Genomic DNA, 19,904 nt, shown 5'->3' on the forward strand with positions numbered 1-19,904 from the left:
AGGGGAGTGGGAGAGAGAGAAACAGGCTCCTCACTGAGCAGGGAGACCAATAGGGGACTTGATCCCAGGACCCTGAGATCATTACCTGAGCCAAAGACAGACGCTTAATTGACTGAGCCAAACGGGGGTCCCTGGATCTTGTTTTTTAAATCCATTCTGACACCCTGTGTCTTTTGATTGGAGCATTTAGTCCATTTACATTCAGAGTAATCACTGAGAGATATGAATTCAGTGCTGCTGTATTACCTGTAAAGTCATGCTCCTGTAGATTGTCTCTATTCCTTTCTGGTCTTTGTTACTTTTGTACTTTCTGCTCAAAGGATCTCCTTTAGTATTTCATGCAGGGCTGGTTTAGTGTTCACAAATTCCTTTAGTTTTTGTTTGTCCTGGAAACTCTTTCTCCCTTTCTGAATGACAGCCTTACTGGATAAAGCATTCTCAGCTGCATATTTTTCCCACATAGCACAATGAATACATCATGTCTGTCTTTTCTGGCCAGCCACGTCTCTGTGAACAGGTCTGCCACCCAAATGTGTCTACCCTTGAAGGTTAAGGACCTCTTGTCCCAAGCTGCTTTCAGGATTTTGTCTTCATTTTTGAAATGAAGCTTCTGAAATAATAGTGAAGCTTTTGAAATTGCAAGCTTCACTATTATATGCTGAGGTGTTGACCTATTTTAATTGATTTTGAGGGGGGTCCTCTGTGTCTCCTGAACTTGAAATGCCTGTTTCCGTCCTCAGAATAGTAAAGTTCTCAGCTATAATTTGTTCAAATAAACCTTCTGCCCCTCTCTCCCACTCCACATCTTCTGGGACCCCTATTATCTGGATATTATTTTGTTTCCTGGAATTGCTGAATTCTCTAAGTTTCCCTTCATGATCCAGTAGTTTTCTTTCTCTCTTCTTTTCAGCTTCTTTATTTTTCATCATTTTATCTTCTATATTACTGACTCACTCTTCTGCCTCATTCATTCTCATTTTTATAGCCTCCATTTAGGACTGCCTCTTGGAATTCTATAGTGTCTTCTATGTTTTTTTTCAAGCCCAGCTAGTATTTTTATAATCATTTTAAATTCTAGTTCAGACATCTTACTTATATCTCTATTGATTAAATCCCTGGCAATGAGTAATACCGCCTGTTCTTTCTTTTGGGGTGAATTTCTCCATCCCATCATTTTATCCACAAAAAAATAGAATAGAAAAAAAATAACGATGACAACAGAAAATAAAACAAAACAGAACAAAAACAAAACAAGAAAAAAAACCCAAACAAGAAACAAAACAAAACAAAAAACTAGATCCTGGCTGTGTTTTGGTCTGCTTATTTTAAGAAAGTAGATCCCAGACAAGAAAGAAGGAAAAACTTATATATGTAAACACAAAATAAAATACATATATTTATATATATACAAAATAAAACGCAACACAAAATAAATATAATGTACATATTAAAAAATTTTAAACTTAAAAAGAATTGAAAAAAATAAAAAAAATACTGAAAGACTAAAGTATTAAAAAAAATCAAAACAACAAATACTATATATATAAAGCTGAAGGTCTGCAGCCATCTATGATCAGTAAACTTGATGTGAGCCAGTTATTGAAGCTGCTCTTTTGGGAGAGGGGACACTAATTCTCAGATGTACTTGCCCTAGTAGAAATTTGCCTTCAGTGCAAAGGGAGTCAAGGCTTGGTGTAAGCAGCTTGGGATTCTATTATGTGCTGCTCTTTTGCTCCCTGAAGGCTTTCAGCACCAACGGAAGGGATGAAAATGGAGGCTGATCTCTAGCCCCAGAGCTCAAAGTTCATGCCCCCTTCACCAACTCTTTGGTGAGCCCTCACAGAAAAGCAGTCAATCACTCTTGTTTCCCTGGTTTTCCTCAGAATTCTGTGCTCACCTGGCCTGTGCCTCAGTGTTTTCATCTCAAGCACATGGGTGAGTTTCAAAACTCCATTTTTTTTCAAAAAAGATTTATTTACTTATTTGAGAGAGAGCATGAGCGCATGAAGGGAGAAGGAGAAGACTCCCCACTGAGCTGGGAGCTCTATGCAGAGCTCGAGATCTTGACCTGAACCGAAGGCAGACGCTTAACTGACTGAGCCACCCAGGCACCCTTCAAAACTCCAGATTTTATGGACACCTGTAGCATGGACCAGTGCTCTTTCTCACAGGGGAGGGCGGGGATCCTCCCCTTCCTTCTCCCTTTTGCTGGATGGTCCCCTGCCCGGAAGTGGTCCCATGATTGCACAGCAGTTCACAGTTTATGGCAACAAAGAGCAGAAAGCCGGCACCTAGACTCACTGTTTCTAACCGTTTTCACCACTCTTGTGCCTGGGAACTCTGCCACACTCATACACCCCCTCTCTTCTTGTGACCCCAGGGATCCTGACACCAAGCTATGGACCCTGGGATTCCACCCCATTTTGCCACCTGAGCACCTTTAAACAAGGGATGTACCCCACTGTAGCAGACTTCTGAAAAGTCCAATTTTGCACTCTGCTGCTTATAATACTTTGCGGTAGCTTCCTTAAGCAGGCTCCCTTCCCTCCACCGTATCCTGACATACCACCCTGGATTCAAGTCTCCGCATCTCCTACCTCCCCAAAAGTGGTCACTTTTCTACTTGCAGAGTTAAGCATTTCTTGTCTCTGATCTTTGACTGATTTCTTAGGTACTCAGAATGATTTGAAACTATCTAGCTGTATTCATGCAACCAAATTTAAGGTCCATTTTAACCCACCCCCAACTCCTAAGGATCAAGCATAACAACATGATTCCTTAGCTGACTATTGTGCCCCTCTTCCTCACTCTTATTCTCTAAAGCCTGCTTCAAGGCTAGAAGACATAGACCATAGGGCCCAGGGCAGCAGAGAAATAACAGCTCACCCTTACTGAGTGCTTACTAAGTTCTGGGCCCAGTTAGAATTGTTTAATGCTCATTAATTTTCACAAACTCTCTATGAGATAAATGCTCTTATTATCCAAAACTACAAATGAGGCAAATGAAGCTCAGAGAAGTTAAACCACCTGTCCAGGGTAGGGGCTCCTGGGTGGCCAGTCAGATAAGTGTCTGCCCTTAGTTCAGGTCATGATCCCAGAGTTCTGGGATCAAGCCCTGTACTGGGCTCCTTGCTCAGAGGGAGCCTGCTCCTCCATCTCCTCCCCGTTTATGCTCTCTCTCGTTATCTCTGTCACTATCTGCTCTCTCTCTCAAATAAAATCTTAAAAAAAAAAAAAAAAAAAAAATCTGTCCAGGGTCCTATAGCTAGTAAATGGTAGCAGATTTTAACCCATTCAGTCTGGTTCAAGGGTGTATGTCCTTCCTTACTGCTAACCTTCACTGTGTATGTCAAGAGGGAAAGCACAGGGCTTCACATCATTTCCCTAAGCCATCCATGTGTGTCCAGGAGACTATACCGGAGTCTAGAAAAAAGGACACTCTCAGAAGAGCAGGGAACCACCACACATTGTAGCCCCTACACTCAGAGGAATAGGTAGACCCATGGAAGTCTGGACAAGAGGCTTGAGGGTTCCATGCTCCTTGTTGTCCTGAACAGGGAGCCTGTGTCAGTGCCCTGGTTCTGACAGAGCTGGTTATGTTCTCCAGGAACAGGGCCTGTCATGAGGAGGTGAGGTCAGAGCACATAGATACGTCATGTCCAAAAAAGAAATGCAAATGGAAAACAAGTCCCTGGGCTCCACATACACAACGGTTTCTAGCCAAACCGCACAGCCACAAAGACTAGTTCTCAACTCTCTCAGGAGAGTAATCTGCCTTCCTTTCTCAGCAGTTTACTGCTTGAAAACTGTCTTCCACCCTTCTATTCCCTCCAGCCAACCTCCTGCCAGTCCAGCACACCAGTCCGTGCACACTCCAGGCCTGGAGACGAGGCACTGCTAAAGAAATCTGCACAGAATGAACATGCTTTCTGACAGCCAATCCCGATCTGCAGGGACCCTGACTTGTGGCCCTGATGCGCGTGGTTAGAAACAAGGTCCCAGTCCTTTCCTTCCCCATAACATATGGGGGAACAGCTTTCTAACATCTCCCTCTAGACACCTCTCCAGGGAGTGGAGAAATAGAGGCCCTGCAAATACGAGCCCCAAACTCAAAGTCCTCTGCTGCCTGCCTCTACTCCAACAGGCCAGCAGCCTGTGCTTGTAGCCTCCTCCTCCTCCTGAGTGCCTTTCTGTTCTTCTTAATGCCTCTGGTGAGAGCACTCCACCCCTTAGCCCCAGTCTTCCCGCAGGGCAGCCATCTTCAGGATCCTTACCTTGGGGAATCTTTCTTTGTATACATGATTCATCATTATAATTTCACTGTCAAAGGAAACTGGGGACCGTCCAGGACTAAATAAGAAAGAAACAATTGTGTTACTTTAGAGCCATGGAACTCTCAAGAAGAAAGATGACCATTCCCAGAGTCCCTGCCCTCCCACTGTCTGCAGCACCCACACATTCCCACCTTAAGAGTGCTGGGTTCTAGAGCCTTCTTTTTTTCCTGAAGCTCTCAGCACACCTTGTTTAGCTCAAATAGTGCCATCTGGAAATAGGCTACCTTCCTATAAGAAGCCTGGCTTTCCACAAAGACCTCTGCCAGGGCCTGAAAAGGCCGAGAAAGGAGGAGAACACTCCTGAGTCTACTTGTGGCTTTCCTAGGATAACCTCCCCCAGAACAGGACTTTCTGGGTCTTTGCTTTGGCCAGTGGTGTTTTGAGTATATCCCAGCATGTTCTAGGAATCGAATCAAATCAAACCACCACAGAAAAACCAAAGGAAGACTGTGTATATATGTATCCTTTCCAAACAAACAAGCTGCAGCCAATGAGACCAACTTGGGCTCTGATCTGGGAGATAAATGAGGCCAGTCCAGCGTGCAGGGAGTTATTAGCCTGGGTCATCTAAATTTTCCTCTTTGGCCCATGTGCAGTTATATCTTCTTAAAGGATTTCAAAGTTTGAGCCATACAAATGAATGGATATTTGAGTCCTGCCACCAGTTTGGTGCCCCTGACACATGACCTGGGCTGAGCGAAGTTCAGAATTGTTCTCTGCTTTTCCTCCTTGGAGTGGGCCATGGTCTGCTTGCTGTATCCATACACATTACCAAGTATTTTAAGAGTAATATAGCAGGGATTTCCCTGATATACTATATCCCTCTCAGTCCCAAATGGGCTAAAAATGAACTGTTTACCCTGTGGATTGCAGAAAGCACCAAGATTCAGGTGTTCCTCTGAGTAAGACAAAGAAAGGCACTGGGATCCACACTACACAAAAACTCACTTGTTTTTGATCCTTTGCACAGCAGTCCCCATGATCATCTTCATCAGTCTCTGAACTTGAACCAGTCTTTGTGGTCTGGCTCAGCTAACTCCCTGATACTCAGAGTAGCAACATAACCTGAGGGGATTCTTTGTGGAAGACCCTGCTCCTTTGGGCTCCCACTGTGAACATATTAGCCAATTAATTATTTTCCAGGGATTCTGGAAAGTTGAACTCAGTCATTAAAGCCATGCCCATTTTAATTTTCACCCTCTTCCTTAACCTGGAATTTTGGCATTATTTTACCAGCTAATGTCAAAGAAAAGAGCTAATCAATCGAAGGAATTCACAGATAAACCAACTGCTAAGCTTTGTTTGGTTTGATGAGCTCAGGTGATTCAGGGAAATGAGTGAGATTCCGATGGGCATTTCATTCTGCTTCTGAAGCAGGCTTCTTCCCCAGGTCAGCCACAAGGGTGAACTTCAGCCCCTTTCTTTGTTGCTTAGTTCCTGTGTCCTGGGCCTGTGGGTGCCACAGCCAGGTACTATCAGAATGGACGATACTATCACTCTCCTTTTACTACATGGAGCTTAAGTATCTTTCCACTGCTAACTACATTCTAGGAGAAAAGAGAGGGATCTCTTGGCAGCGTCATCAGGCAACCTGAGCACCACTGGCCTTGGCTCATTTGAGCGGAGCCCCAGGTTGGCAACCTACGGCCCAAAGACCAAACCTGGCCTGCTGCCTGTCTTGGTTAATAAAGTTTACCAAAAGGCTGTGGATGCTTTCACGCTACAACAGCAGTTAAGTAGCTGCCCCAGAGACCATGTGGCGTCCAAAGCCTAAATTCTTTACTCTCTTATCCTTTATAAATGTTTGCCTATTCCTTTGCTGTGCACATAAGCTGGGCTCCACAGGCCCTAGGGCAGCAGGCAGAGAGTAGCCCTCACCTGAGGCTGCGAGAGCGGGGCCGCATGGCTGGGGACTGCCGTCCCTCCTCATCTGGAACACTCTCTGTGCTGAAATGCTTCGTCAAAAAGTGCAACTCATCAGCTGTGGGCTGGAAGGGCAACTGGTGGAGTTTCTCCTGTGAGGAACATGAAGACTAGAGAGAAAAACAACAAGCAGCATTACAGACATATCTAAGGGCAGTCCAGGCACAGAGAGGACTTGCTAGTCAATGTAAACCCACAGGGAACCCAAAGCAGCCCTTGTCCTTTTAGCCTCCATTGCGCATGATTCCCCTCTCTACTCCTTCTGAGCCTTCAGTCCTGAGGAAGCCAAGATACTAGGAGCCTTCATGAGTCTGGCAGGCAGTTGGACGCAGGCATTCACAAGGTGTGGGAGCTCCATAACTACCTAGGGAACCTCTTTGGGAGGCAAAAGGCTGATTCTTCTGCATGGATGCTCTGCCCTCAGTGAAGCTATTGGCTAGTTGGAATGGCAAGTGATTAATAAATCATGCTTCCTGGCTTGGGAACTGTCCCAGGTATATCCAGCCTACAAATAAATCCCTGTAAGTTTTCCCTTCCACAATATTAGGAGAACTCAGTAATGTTTCCTTTTGGCTGTTACCCAAAAGACAACTGGCATGGCTGAGGCTAGGCAGGCTGTGACCAGACTCTAAGGACACAAGTAGGCAAGAAAATCTGGCAGGGAAGAAAATTACTTTTAGATCTGGAACCCAAAGGTTAGACCTGACCTGAAAATGATGAAGAATTCCAAACATGGCCCAATGACTGAGATTGCAGACAATGAGCCCACTGCCAAGCAAAGAGACCACGTGAGGGAGCGAGTCATGCTCCTGCAAGTATCCCACAGACGCAGCAGCCACAGGGACAGCCCGGTACAGCACCAGAATCAGCGAAGGGCCCCTTTCCTGACAAGACTAAGAGAGCAGGCAACTCTAACCTCACTAGCTCAGCTTCTGTTCATCAACTGATGAAGAATCCGAGGCTTAAATATTCAAAGCCATTCAGAGTCAAAGCTGCAGCACCACACAAAGAAAGCTCTCTTGCCACAAGTAAGTCTCAATACCAAGTGAGAAATCAAAATTTGGGGGAGGGGGTGCAAACAGCACAGGCTTCTGTCATGGAATATTATAACACGTGAGGCTGTGAACAGTTCAGTTTAGGTCTCCACAGGGCTCTGTCTTGGCCACATTTTGGGAAATGATGTGCACAGAAGCTGTAAAAAGTATCTTCACTCAATTGCCACGGACAGGAAGTAAAATTGGTATTTTAAAGTATCAAAATAAAATAAGCAGCTGCTATGGGTTCAATCTATTAAAATTTCCTGAACAGGTATATGATTGATATATATATACACACACACACACACACACACACACACATGTATGCACATATATGTGTGTATATATGTATATATACATATATATGTACGTGTGTGTGTGTGTGTGTGTGTGTGTGTGTATCACCTTAGGTCTAAAAAGGTCACCTGTCTGGGTAAAGGATTATAGGGAAAGTTAGATATGAAGCTTAACTGCTGCTAAAAGACCAATGAGATCTTTGGATTAATTTATAATTAATCCAATTATACTTATATATTAATCCAATTATATATTAATCCAATTAGACTTATATCTAAGTCAAGGGAGGAAATGATACTTCTTCTATCTGCTTGGGAGTCACAAATGTCAACAAGCTGCCCTGGGAAGACCTGAAGAATGGTGGAGGACACGGGGAACAGGCCACCCAGCCTGCTGCCCAACTCAGCCTGCAAAGCCTACAGTACTTACTATCTGGCTCTTTACAGAATGACTTTGCCAACCTTGTCATCCTGGCTTCAATTAAAACTTGCTCAATGAGGAAGACTCAGATTATGGTCAATTGTGCATAGCAGCAATTAGGACATCTGTTGTGGTTTAGGTTAAAACCTCCTCTAAAAAAACATAATGAGAAGTTTTAGAGACAGGCCCAGCTTTTTTGCTGATACACATCAAACCTGAATACCAAATAACAATCATCCTTCCCTTCTTTTTTGAAAGGAAAAGGTGAAAGAGGAGAAAGAGGGTCCACCAGGCCTTCGGGACATGGGAGGGGTTATCTGCTCTTGGTCGCAGTTCTAGAAGCAAGCTGAGGGAAGCTGGGGAATCATGCTTAGGGTCCTCCACGTCTGGCAAAGCAAAAGTCCATCCTCAAGACCCCCTCTGACTCCACTTGGAAAAATTATGCCCAGAGAGCATGCTGGTTAGTCCTTCCCAAAGGTGTTTAGCATTTATATCTGGCTATGGCAGTTAAGGGCCACCACTGCCCCACTCACCCTCATCTCCAAACAATCTCTCTGAGTTTAAACTGACTTTGGAAGAAAAACTGAGAACCACTTTGCAACCCTGTAGGGATAGGCAGAGGTAATCTGTCAGGAGGTAGTTCCTCGGGGTAAGATCCGACTACTTACTGAGACAGTAGAGCTAGGAGTGTTGGTTCCATAGCCTGAAGAAGGCAAAGAGGCCAAAGACCAGCGCCGTCCATCAGTCCTATGTAAGATTAAGAATATTAGGCAGTTTCTACAGGACCCCATCCTGAGCCCTGGACCTGCCTATCTTTCCATCAGCACTGTTTTGGGCAGTTGGTTCACTGATAGACTCTTCCTTGTCTCTAGACAGTACTGCTTGGTCTAGTACAGGCTTTCATGTCGTTCTCCTCCATGAGGCCTATGGTGGTATGTTTTCCCCTGCAAAGACAAACATATCTAACTAAAGGAGTCTGTGACTTTGAAAAAGAACATCTGTTATACAATACTGTGTATTGTATTTCAATACTGAAATAAAAATCTTCATAATCTCAATGCAGTCACATTTATTTATGCGCCGTGTTCACTTTTAGAGAAGCCACGACAGAGGATTCCAGCTATAGGCACCACCACAGGGACAGAACAGCCACTGAAATGCAGCTATTCCTTTTTTTGAAGGCCCTTTGATTTGTCTTTCCCTGGTCATTGCACTAACGAGGAAGACGTGGCCCACCATCTGGGTCTGGTATGAATCAATCATTGGCAAACAGTCCCAGGTTACTTAAGATTCACCAGAAAGCAGAAAACCAGTCTTTGAGAAAGCTTGTGAAGAGTGGCAGTAACCCCATGAAGAAAGAGCCAGCGGCAGTATCTAAGATTTTGGAGCTAGGTTTCCTGCTGCTCTTGCAAGGACTCACCCCAAAGTTCTTATCAGAGGACGAGCCATTTGCTTTGTTGTGGAGGAGAAAGATCAAGCAGGTACCTCATGTGAAGCTTTTATTACATGGACAAGTCATTCTTTCCTGGACTATGGGATGTGCTGTCACACAAGTGTTTTTTCTTGTGAAGCTCGGGGGCATAGCCTGCTCTAGTTGAAGCTGGGGAAAACTTCCTTACTGCTACCACAGAACTTTAGAACATTAGCAATGGAGGACCTTTAGAATTTAAATACCCTCAATCTTCAGAGAAAACACATGACCCAGGGATTTAGTCCAGGCTTCACAGTTAAGGGAGGTGGAGAGAGGCAGGGAGAGGAAAGAGAAAAAAGAGGACTCCATCTTGCCAGGGCTTCCCCTTTCGAAACACTCCTCCCCACACCCACCCACCAACACCGAGCAGCTTTTCCTACTAGAATCTGCAAGGGGACAGCCCAGGGTTCCATGCTACATGCACCTGATTCAAACTTCATGCCACCCAGGCAGCTAGCTCTGCTGGAACCTAGTCTCTGAGGCAAAGAAATGTCCAGGAGGCTGTTCAAACATGATGTCTGACCTCTTTTGTTAGGTCCTGAGAGCTCTATACGAGAAAGCAAGTCAATTCCAGGAAAACAGAGCTCGGCAAAGACAGCACTAGCCTAACTCTGGGAGGAATTTCCCAAACCCTTGTCACATAGACCTTTTCACAAGTCATCTTTCCTTCTTTAAAAAGAAATGGAAATCAGCTGCAGGGCAGCCATTTTTCTGTAATCTGAAGAGCAAGGGCTACTGCAGTCAGAAAGAAATGCCTCTATAGGATGCCTCTGTTTTCTCCGCCTGGTCATCTCACTGGGTGACTGAAGAAATTTGTGGAAATGAGGGGGACTTGTCCCCAAGCTCAGAAACTTGGAACTATCAGCATTTCCTGCCTCTAAGTATATGAGCTCTGAGCCTTGGTTCCAGCAGGGGTTCCCTTAGGTCTTCTTCGTTAGATATGAAAGGCCAAATGTTCGTACCCACAGTCAGAGAAGACTTGGCACAACCAGTTCTCACCAAGCACAACATCACAAACCATATTATCTGGCCATGCAAAGCAGTTTCCCAGCCCCTCTCCCCATCATGTCCACTATTACCTGTCTGCTCTGTGGCCATGGCTGTAGTGAAAAGACATACATTATAGTGAGAATCAAATGGAATCAGACAGACTGATCTGTTTGACCCCTGGCATTTGGTCATGCTTGGCAGGGACAAACTTTCTGCTTAGGAATGTGTGTATGTTTGAGGTGAAATGCAGGACTGATGGATCTATCCTTAGCAATTCCTTAAATGTTTTGCTTTGTGTGATATTCCAAACCCATGTGATCCTGTAAGGTTCAAACCTGACCTCAGTAACCTAGCAAACACAATTCCTGAGTACTCTGGCAGGGCTAAAGTCCTCTTCCCCACCCCTACCAATACCTAGCTGCTTTTCCCACTATGTCCTGTTAAGAGGACAGGCCAGAGTTCATGTTCCACACACATGACTCAAACTTCATACAACACAGCACAGGCCTGTTTGGATCATAATACCGGGCCCTGAAACCCCCTAGCTGATCTTATTCCTAAAGCCGTGATAATGAGGCAGACACAAGGGCACAAATGGAACATGCTATTCCATCTGCCTACAATGGCCTACACTTGTGTCCTCCCTTTCAACATGGCAGGCTCACTCTTATCCTTCAGGTCTTAGCTTAAAAGTCAGTCCCCTTCAGGGAGGCCTTACATGACCGCCTTGTAGAGATCCTCCAGTGCCATTCCCTTCCTACACTCTCATGCAGCAGCACGTTCTTTCACTTCGTGGTGCTTATCACAGTTTACAACTGTAAGCACTTGCCTATTCATTATTCTTCCCCATCACTCATTCAACCAAAATGCAATGATTAAGGGCTTGTTATACACCAGGAGACACAGCTTTCAAATACTAAGGAATCTCTATTAAAGGCACTTTTATTCTGGTTGAGGACTAAGAGTAAAACCTTGGGTCTCCCTGGGATGAGAGGCCATTTTCTCATTGATCATGCTAGGATATCTCAGGAAACCAGGGACTTGTGCTTAGGATTATAAAGTAAGTAGTTGCCCATTCAAACATCTAAAGGCAAATACCTAGGGCATCTGGAAAGCAAAATTTGAACAAGATGAGGAAAGCAGGAAAGGAATGTTGATGGCTAACAGCCCAAGGCAGCGCCTTAAAGGAGGAAGCTAACATTTAACTGACATTCATGCAAATGCCACACACACATTAGTCACAGGGTTTTCTATCAACTTACCTACGGGCAGGAACAAAGGAAAAGTGAGCAGGTGCATTTGGAGAGAAATTCCGGGGGCTATCCAAAGGACTGTTACCTGTGGGTGGGGAAAGGAAAAGAAACCCTCTGTAAAGTCTATTTCTGAGGAGGACTGTGGTGACCTTTAGGGAAGTATTCTCCCCAAGCACTGGCAATTAGCACTCAGGTGATTATGTTTTCAGGCTTCGTGAGTTCAACAATTCTCTTTGTAAAAGTTTGGTAGCCCATAGGTTTTTCCCTTGTTCCCAAGTTGCCTGTAACCATCTATGTCTCTCAGACATCCATTCTAGTTACAGCAGCAACTTGTCAATTTCCTGCCTTCCTAGGAACTCCTCAGGCTCCAATCTGCCTAGTCAAGTTAACCTAACTTTCCAAAGGCTTGAAGAATTCATCTGGTGCAGATGCTTAAACATTTCTTGAAAGGCAACAGGACTCCTTCCTGATCTAAAAGTCTTTTGGACATATATCTCTGCACACTGCATCCAAGGCTAACCCAGAAATATGCATGCTTAAGAGAAACTCAAGTTCTCCGGTGGGGACTTAGGATAGCGGCATTCCTTAAAAGAGACCAAACACAAGTCCCCCAAGTCTGCAAACATGCCCAGCCTCCTCATGGTATAGGAATTACCTCCATTCCCTTATTAGTTTTCACATGTTCCCTGTAACTTGCTAAAATACAGTACAGAAGTTTCAAATAAAACATTGCTTACCTTTGCACTAGTTACAATAGTTCTTGAACCTAAGACTGCCATACTTCTCTGGCCTAACTTCCAGATGGGGATTAGTATTCAAAAACTCCTAGCTGGCAGAAGCTGTCAATGTGTCTCTACCCAAAGGGCCATGTCAAAGTTAAGCCCCATACTACATGATGTGCTGACCTCTCTGCCAATTTCTGTCCACCTCCCCACTTCATACTCATTTTCTCACACAGCACCTCTGTATCAGTTATATAAAGGCATTCTGAGGGCACCTGGTTGGCTCAGGCAGTGGAGTGTGCAAGTCTTGATCTCAGGGTTTTGGGTATAGCCCCAGGCTGGGCATACAGATTACTTAAAAATAAAATCTTTTAAAAGTAAAAATAAATAAATAAAGACACTATCTATGGGAAAACTAATTAGGAGGAGTCATTTTCAGCTTCCACTTATCCCCTTGACTGGGAGCCTCAGTGAAGTACACCACCTTATACTAGGTCTGCTCTCAACCTTGCCCCAACTCTGGGTTTCCCAAGCTCTGTGTCTAGGATTATCTCTTATGATCTATTCTTACCTCCTGGCTAGCACAGGCTATCAGGGTGTGAGAGAAATGATCCACAGTAGTTGTTTCCATAGCCAGGCCTTAATAAGTATCAGGTCTCCTCAGAATTATCAAAGCCTTTAAAAAAAATGCTATTCTTTTAAAGTAATGGCACTCCCAAATTAACAAATATCTTCAGCTTGATCCTTGAGTGTAAAGCTAGTGCTTTTACACTAGCTTTTACACTAGTGCCCTTTTTTGGTTCCCCAAACTCCTCCGCTAAAGCCTCAAAGGGTATCCTACGAACAATGACTGCCCTTCCAAGGACCAGGTGCGGTGCTGGTTATGGGACAGAACATAAAGAATCTTTCAGGTGCTAACAGTAATGCCAGGGATTCAAAAAACATACACGTGTCAAAAATAACTAACACCAAGAGGAAAAACGTCACTGCAAATCATCACCACCATCATCAACATCATTAACACCACCACCACGATCATCATCAGAGCATCACTAAGCTATGAGATGACTTCAAGCAGCCTAATAATCCTTAAAGGAGGAGATAGTGAGGGATACAGAAAACATAGTTGAAGAAGTGATATCCAAGAGTCTCTAAGAACCCTAAGCATGAGAAAGATGAAGAAAACTACACCAAAACACATTATAATCAAATTGTTCAAAACACATGATAAAAATAAAAATCTTAAAAACAGTTGGGTGATAGCTGGGAAAGACATATACAGAGGAACAAAGATAAGGATTCTAGCAGATTTTTTATTAAAAACAATGTAAGAGTATCTTCAATAACAGAGCAATATCTTCAAATTATGAAAAGAAAAACCCTACCAACCCAGATTCTATACCCAGCTACTGTGTAATAAAGAATGTGATGGCTTTTGTCTCAGTTCCTGGGAAGGAGCATCATAATGTTGGAATTTCCCAAGTGACAGAAGTGTCTTTGATATTCATGGTGGGGCCTGACACTTTATGCAAATGAGATGACTGAGGATGGTGGCTGGTCAATCTAGAAAACCAACCATGTGGTTAGAGGGTTTCTAACCACATGGTTGGTTTTCTAGATTGACCAGTGCTCTAAGCCATTTGATAACAGTTTGACCTCCAGGGAATGGAAGGGGGGGCGAAAGGCTGAGTTTAATCACATATGCAATGAGTCCATCAATCATACCTACATAATGAACATTCTGGATACCAAAACATCAGTGAATTTCCTGGCTATTACTCTGCATATTGCTACATATCAATATGCTGGGAGAAGGGCAAATCCAGGTATCATGGGGGAGAACACACCAAAAACTTCACATGTGGGGTCATCCCAGACTGTAATTTATGAGTCTCTTTTATGGGCTGGTTCTGATTTATATTCTTTTTGCTATAATAAAACTCTATTTGTAAGTATAATACTTTCCTGAGTTCTATGAGTCACTCTACTGAAATACTAAACCTGAAGAGGTAGTGGGAACCTTTGAATTTACATCCACTTTGTCAGAATTATGGGTGGCCTCGGAACCCCAAGCTTGCAGTTGGGTGTCTCAAGTAATGATAATTTTGTGGAGGGCTATGTCCAAAACCAAATCCAGAGTATGGCTTAATTCTGGGTATTTAGTGTTAAAAATCATTGCACCAGTAAAAATATTTTTTAAAACCAAGGTGAGATAAATATCTTTTCAGATTAAAAAAAAAAAATCCTCAAGAACAGCAGATTGCACTGTAACTTAAAAAAAAAAAGTCCTTTAGGCAGAAAAAGATACCAAGTTAAAATATGGATCGACACAAAAGAATGAAGAAAAGTAGAAAATTTAACTATGTGGGAAAACAATGATTTTTTTTGTTATTTAAATCTCTTTAAGAATAACAAATATTTAAACAAAAATAATAATAAAGTGGTAGGGTATTTACAACATGTGAGAATAAAAAGTTTGAAAGCAGCATCAGGTTATCAGAGGGAAAATGGAATGGTGTTATTCTTATACTATCTGTGAAGAGGTATAATATGATATATATTGCACATGTCAATGCAACTACCAAGTAACAGTTATAGCTCATAAGCCAGTAAAGGATATAAAGTGGAATAAAAACCATTCGACCCCAAATAAAGCAGAAAAAGAGCAAGAAGAAGAAAAAACAGATGGAACAATTATAACACAAGTAGGAAGATGACAGTTTTAAACCAAACCGTATAAACAACAGTAAATATAAATCGTCTAAAAGCCCCAAATAAAAGGCAGAGATTGTCAAATTGGGTTAAAAAGACCCTATTAAGGAAACTGAAGCCATATTGTAACTCCTGAAAAAAGAAAACTCAGTTTCGTGTGTCATACTGATAAATTCTATCAAGCATTTAAAGAAAAACTGGTACCTCTGCAATTTCTTCCAATAGAAGGGGAAAGAACACTTCCTAAACTCATTGTATAAGGCCAGTATTACCCTAATACAGATACCAGAGAAGAACATTAGAAGGAAAGAAAACTATAGACCAGTATCTCTTATGGATATAGTTGTAAAATTCTCAACAAAACATTAGAAATATAAATTTTACAATGCATAAAAAACTACATACCACAATCAAGTGCAATTTACTCCAAGTATGCAGGATTGATCAGACATTTGAAAATCAATCACTATAATCCACAACCACAACAGACTAAAGAGAAAAAACCCACATAATTTCAGAATTGATTCTGAAAAGGTATTTGACAAAATCTAAAACCCATTCCTGATAAAACTCTCAGCAAACTAGGAATAGAGAGGAACTTCCTCAACCTGAGCAAGAACATCTACAGAAGACATACTGCTAACATCAGACTTAATGGTGAGAAAGAGGATGCTTTCCCCTCAGGACTGGGAACAAGGCAAAAATGTCCCCTCTCACCAGTCCTACTCAACTCATACTGAACGCTGTAGTCAGTGCAATAAGATTTTTTAGAAATTTATTTATTTGAGAGAGAGGGAAAACATGCACTCACAAGTGCGGGGGAGGTGAGGAGGGAGAGGGAATCTGAAGCAAATTCCAAAATGAGCACGGAGCCCCACCCGGGACTCCATCTAACAACCATGAGATTATGACCTGAGCCAAAACTAAGGGTCAGATGCTTAACAGACTGAGCCACCCACGTGCCCTGCAATAAGAAAGAAAGTAAAGGTAAATACACTGGGAAAGAATAAATAAAGCTATCTCTGTTTGTGGATGATAGGATTGTCTATATAAAGATTAAAAAATTAAATGGAGAATCAAAGAAGAAGAAATAAAGAACTGAATCAAAGAACTGAAGAAGAAGAAAAAGAAAAAGAAGAAAGCAAAAAAAATCACTGCTGGAACTAATAAGCAAATACAGCAAAGTCACAGGATACAAGGCTAATATACAAGTCAATTGCTTTGCTTTATACCAGCAATGAACTTGAAATTCAAGAAATTAGAAACTATACACAAGGGGCGCCTGGGTGACACAGTTGGTTAAGCGTCTGATTTTGGCTCAGTTCATGACCTCGGGGTCCTGGGATCCAGCCCCATGTCAGGCCTGCTCAGCGGGGGGTCTGCTTATCCCTCTGCCCCTCATTCCGCTCTCTCTCTCTCAAAAAAACAAAAACAAAAAACCATCTTTTAAAAAAATATACAAGACAATTAACACAATTAACTTTTTTTTTTTTTAAGATTTTATTTATTTATTTGACAGATCACAAGTAGGCAGAGAGGCAGGTAGAGAGAGAGGAAGAAGCAGGCTCCCCACTAAGCAGAGAGCCTGATGCGGGGCTCGATCCCAGGACCCTGAGATCATGACCTGAGCCGAAGGCAGAGGCTTTAACCCACTGAGCCACCCAGGTGCCCCAACACAATTAACTTTAACATAAAAATGAAATATGTATAAATCTAACAAAATATATACACTATATTCTGCAAACTATAATAATGCAAGAAATTGAAGACCTAAATAAATGAAGTACTGCATGTTCATGAATTGGAAGATTCAATATTGCTAAGATGTCAATTATTTCCAACTTGATCTACAGATTCAATGCAATTTCAATCAGAATCTCAGCAAGCTCGTCTCTAATGTTTATATGGAAAGGAAAAATAACCAGGAAATTAACATAATACTGAAGAACAAAGTTGGAGGACTGACATTATGTGACTTTGAAACTCATTATAAAACTCAACATCACTAGTCATCAGAGAAATGCAAATCAAAACCACAATGAGATATCACCTCACACCAGTCAGAATGGCTAAAATTAACAACACAAGAAACAACAGGTGTTGACAAGGATCTGGAGGAAAAAAAAAAAAAACCGTCATGCACTAATTTGAAAAGATATATGTACCTCTCTATGTTTGTTGTAGCATTATTTACAATAGCCAAAATGTGGAGGCAATCCAAGCACTGTTTACTAAGAGATGAATGGATAAAGATGAGGTATAAACAATGGAATATTACTCAGCCATAAAAAGGAAAGAAATCTTCCCATCAGCAACAATATGAATGGATCTAGGGGGTATAATGTTAGATGAAATAATCAGAGAAAAATACCATATAATTTCACTCATATGAGGAAATTAAGATATATACAAAGAAAAACAGAGACAAACAAAAAAAGAGACTCTTAAATACAGAGAATACACAGGTGGTTACCAGGGGTGGGGGGAGAAGAGTGGGATGATGGGTGAAACAGGTGAAGGGGACTGAAGAGAACACTTATTGTGATGAATACTGAGTAAGGTATAGAATTATTGAATCACTATATTATATACCTAAAACTAATATGACACTGCATGTTAATTATACTGGAATTTTTTAAAACCTCACTAAAAAGTTACAGTGATCAAGACAATGTGGTATTGGTGAAAGAACAGACATAGAGATCAATAAAATGGAACAGAGCATACAGAAACAAACTCAACTGTAGTCAATTGATATATGACAAGAGAACAAAGGCGTTTGAAGGAGAAAGGACAGTCTTTTCAATGAATGGTGCTGGAACAATTAATCATCTATATGCAAAAAAAGGGCATCTAGACACAACCTTTCACAAAAACTAACTCAACATTGATAAGGTAAATGATCCTAATGTAACATTTGCGTAAATGTAAAACACAAAACTTCTAGAAGATAATAAAGGAGAAAATCAAGGTGATACTGGCTTTGGTGATAACCGTTACGATATGAAACCAAAAGCACAATCAATGGAAGAAAAAAAAAGTGGACTGCATGAAAAGTAAAAACTTCTGCTCTACAAGAGACATTATTAAGAGAGGGGTGCCTGGGTGCCTCAGTCTGTTAAGCATCTGCCCTCAGCTTAGGTCATGATCAGCTTCTCCCTCTCCCTCTGCTGCTGCATCTAACAAACAAAATCTTTAAAAAAATAAAAACAAAAACCAAGCAAAAACCACACTGCTGGGGTATGCCAAGTGAAACAGCAGCCTAATGAAATAACTCCAAATGGCCAAAGCTAGAACAATTTGAAACAAAATGAATTATTAATAGATTACAAATATTTATATAATATTACATTATATTCTAATGCTATAAAAGTTATACTATGAAATAAATGTCTATGGATCATATTGTTTATGACATAAATGATTAAACAAATTCATAAATGGGGGAAGAGACAAACTGATAGGATATAGAACACCTGAAAAACACTATCAACCTACTTGACCTAATTAATACTTAAAAGAAAAAAAGCAGAATATACATTCTTTTCAAGTGAACTTGGAACATTTACTAAGAATAATCATATTCTGGACCATAAAACAAGATTCAACAAACTTAAAAGAATTCCAGACAAATATATTGATTAAAAATCAGTAACAGAAAGATCTCAGGAAGATCCCCAAATCTGTGGAAACTAAACAACATACTTCTAAATAACTGAAAGAAATAAAAAAGGAAATTAGAAAAATACTTTAAACTAAACAAAAATTAAAACCTAACATCTGAAACCGCTAAAACAGTTCTTACAGGGAAAACTGTATCACTAAGTACTTATATTAAAAAAGAAGGACTAAATTCAGTGACCTAAATTTCTATCTTAAATTAGAAAAAAGAAAGCAAATGAAACTCAGAATAAAGGAAATCACAAAAATCATAGGAGAAACCAATAAAAAAAACACAACAGAGAAAATTAATAAAACCATATACAGATTTTAGAGTAATAAACTACAGACAGACTGATTAGGAAAGAGAGAAAGAAAACACAAATTACCAACATCAGGAATGAGAGAGGTGATATCCTATAGATTCTAGAGATATCAAAATAATAAGGCAATGTTATGAACAACTTTATATCAACTGGCAACTTAAATGAAACTGAAAATTGAAAATTTTCTTCAAGATGCAAACTACCAAGGCTCATTCACAAATAAATAGGTTACCTGAATAGCCCTGTAATCTATTACAGAAATTAAATTTATTATTTAAAACATACACATAAAGACAATTCCAGGCCCCATAGCTTCACTGGACAAGTCTACCAAACATTCAAGGAAATGTTTGTACATAGATTCTTCCAGAAAATTGATTCTTCCCAACTCATTCCATGAGGCAGATGTATCTGTTTTAATAAATGGCATCATTTTTGTCAATAAAATCACATACAAATGGGAACATTTCCAAATATCCATTTTCACAATGCTCTCTCCATGGCACAAATTTTCTTTCAAAATGAAGCTACTTTTTCACTCACTGCTACACGTTATCTTCACCTTGAACAGATAGACTAAGTGTATTTGTCACTGCTGCCTACTTCCCACCTCAACTTCTAGGCAGCATACTACTGAAAAGCACTTGTTAGCAGAGACAAGTTCTGCAAATTTGGAAGACTTGACATTTTGTAAAAGAAAACTGCTACAACATTTAGTTTGACCATTCTTTAAGTAATTTGCCGTAAGACAACCAGTAA

The 19,904-nt window shown here is 41.2% G+C and overlaps 1 protein-coding gene across 12 annotated transcripts in view; it reads right to left on the bottom strand.

Annotated features, from left to right (window-relative positions):
• Positions 1–19,904, bottom strand: part of MAST2 (microtubule associated serine/threonine kinase 2) — a 208,289-nt gene that overhangs the window by 26,472 nt on the left and 161,913 nt on the right. For 8 of the 12 annotated variants that reach the window (XM_032361578.1, XM_032361576.1, XM_032361583.1 and 5 more), the window contains 5 exons: positions 11,735–11,810; positions 10,562–10,582; positions 8,680–8,758; positions 6,213–6,367; positions 4,275–4,350 (listed from right to left, as the gene is read on the bottom strand). In XM_032361578.1, coding sequence (XP_032217469.1) covers positions 4,275–4,350; positions 6,213–6,367; positions 8,680–8,758; positions 10,562–10,582; positions 11,735–11,810 — 407 coding nt within the window. Of the gene's footprint in view, positions 1–4,274; positions 4,351–6,212; positions 6,368–8,020; positions 8,132–8,679; positions 8,759–10,561; positions 10,583–11,734; positions 11,811–19,904 lie in introns of those variants that run through there. The other 4 variants (XM_032361580.1, XM_032361579.1, XM_032361577.1 and 1 more) reach the window with 2 other exon arrangements.

The sequence above is a fragment of the Mustela erminea genome, chromosome 10, assembly GCF_009829155.1.
Source record: "Mustela erminea isolate mMusErm1 chromosome 10, mMusErm1.Pri, whole genome shotgun sequence".
Lineage (NCBI taxonomy): Eukaryota > Metazoa > Chordata > Mammalia > Carnivora > Mustelidae > Mustela > Mustela erminea.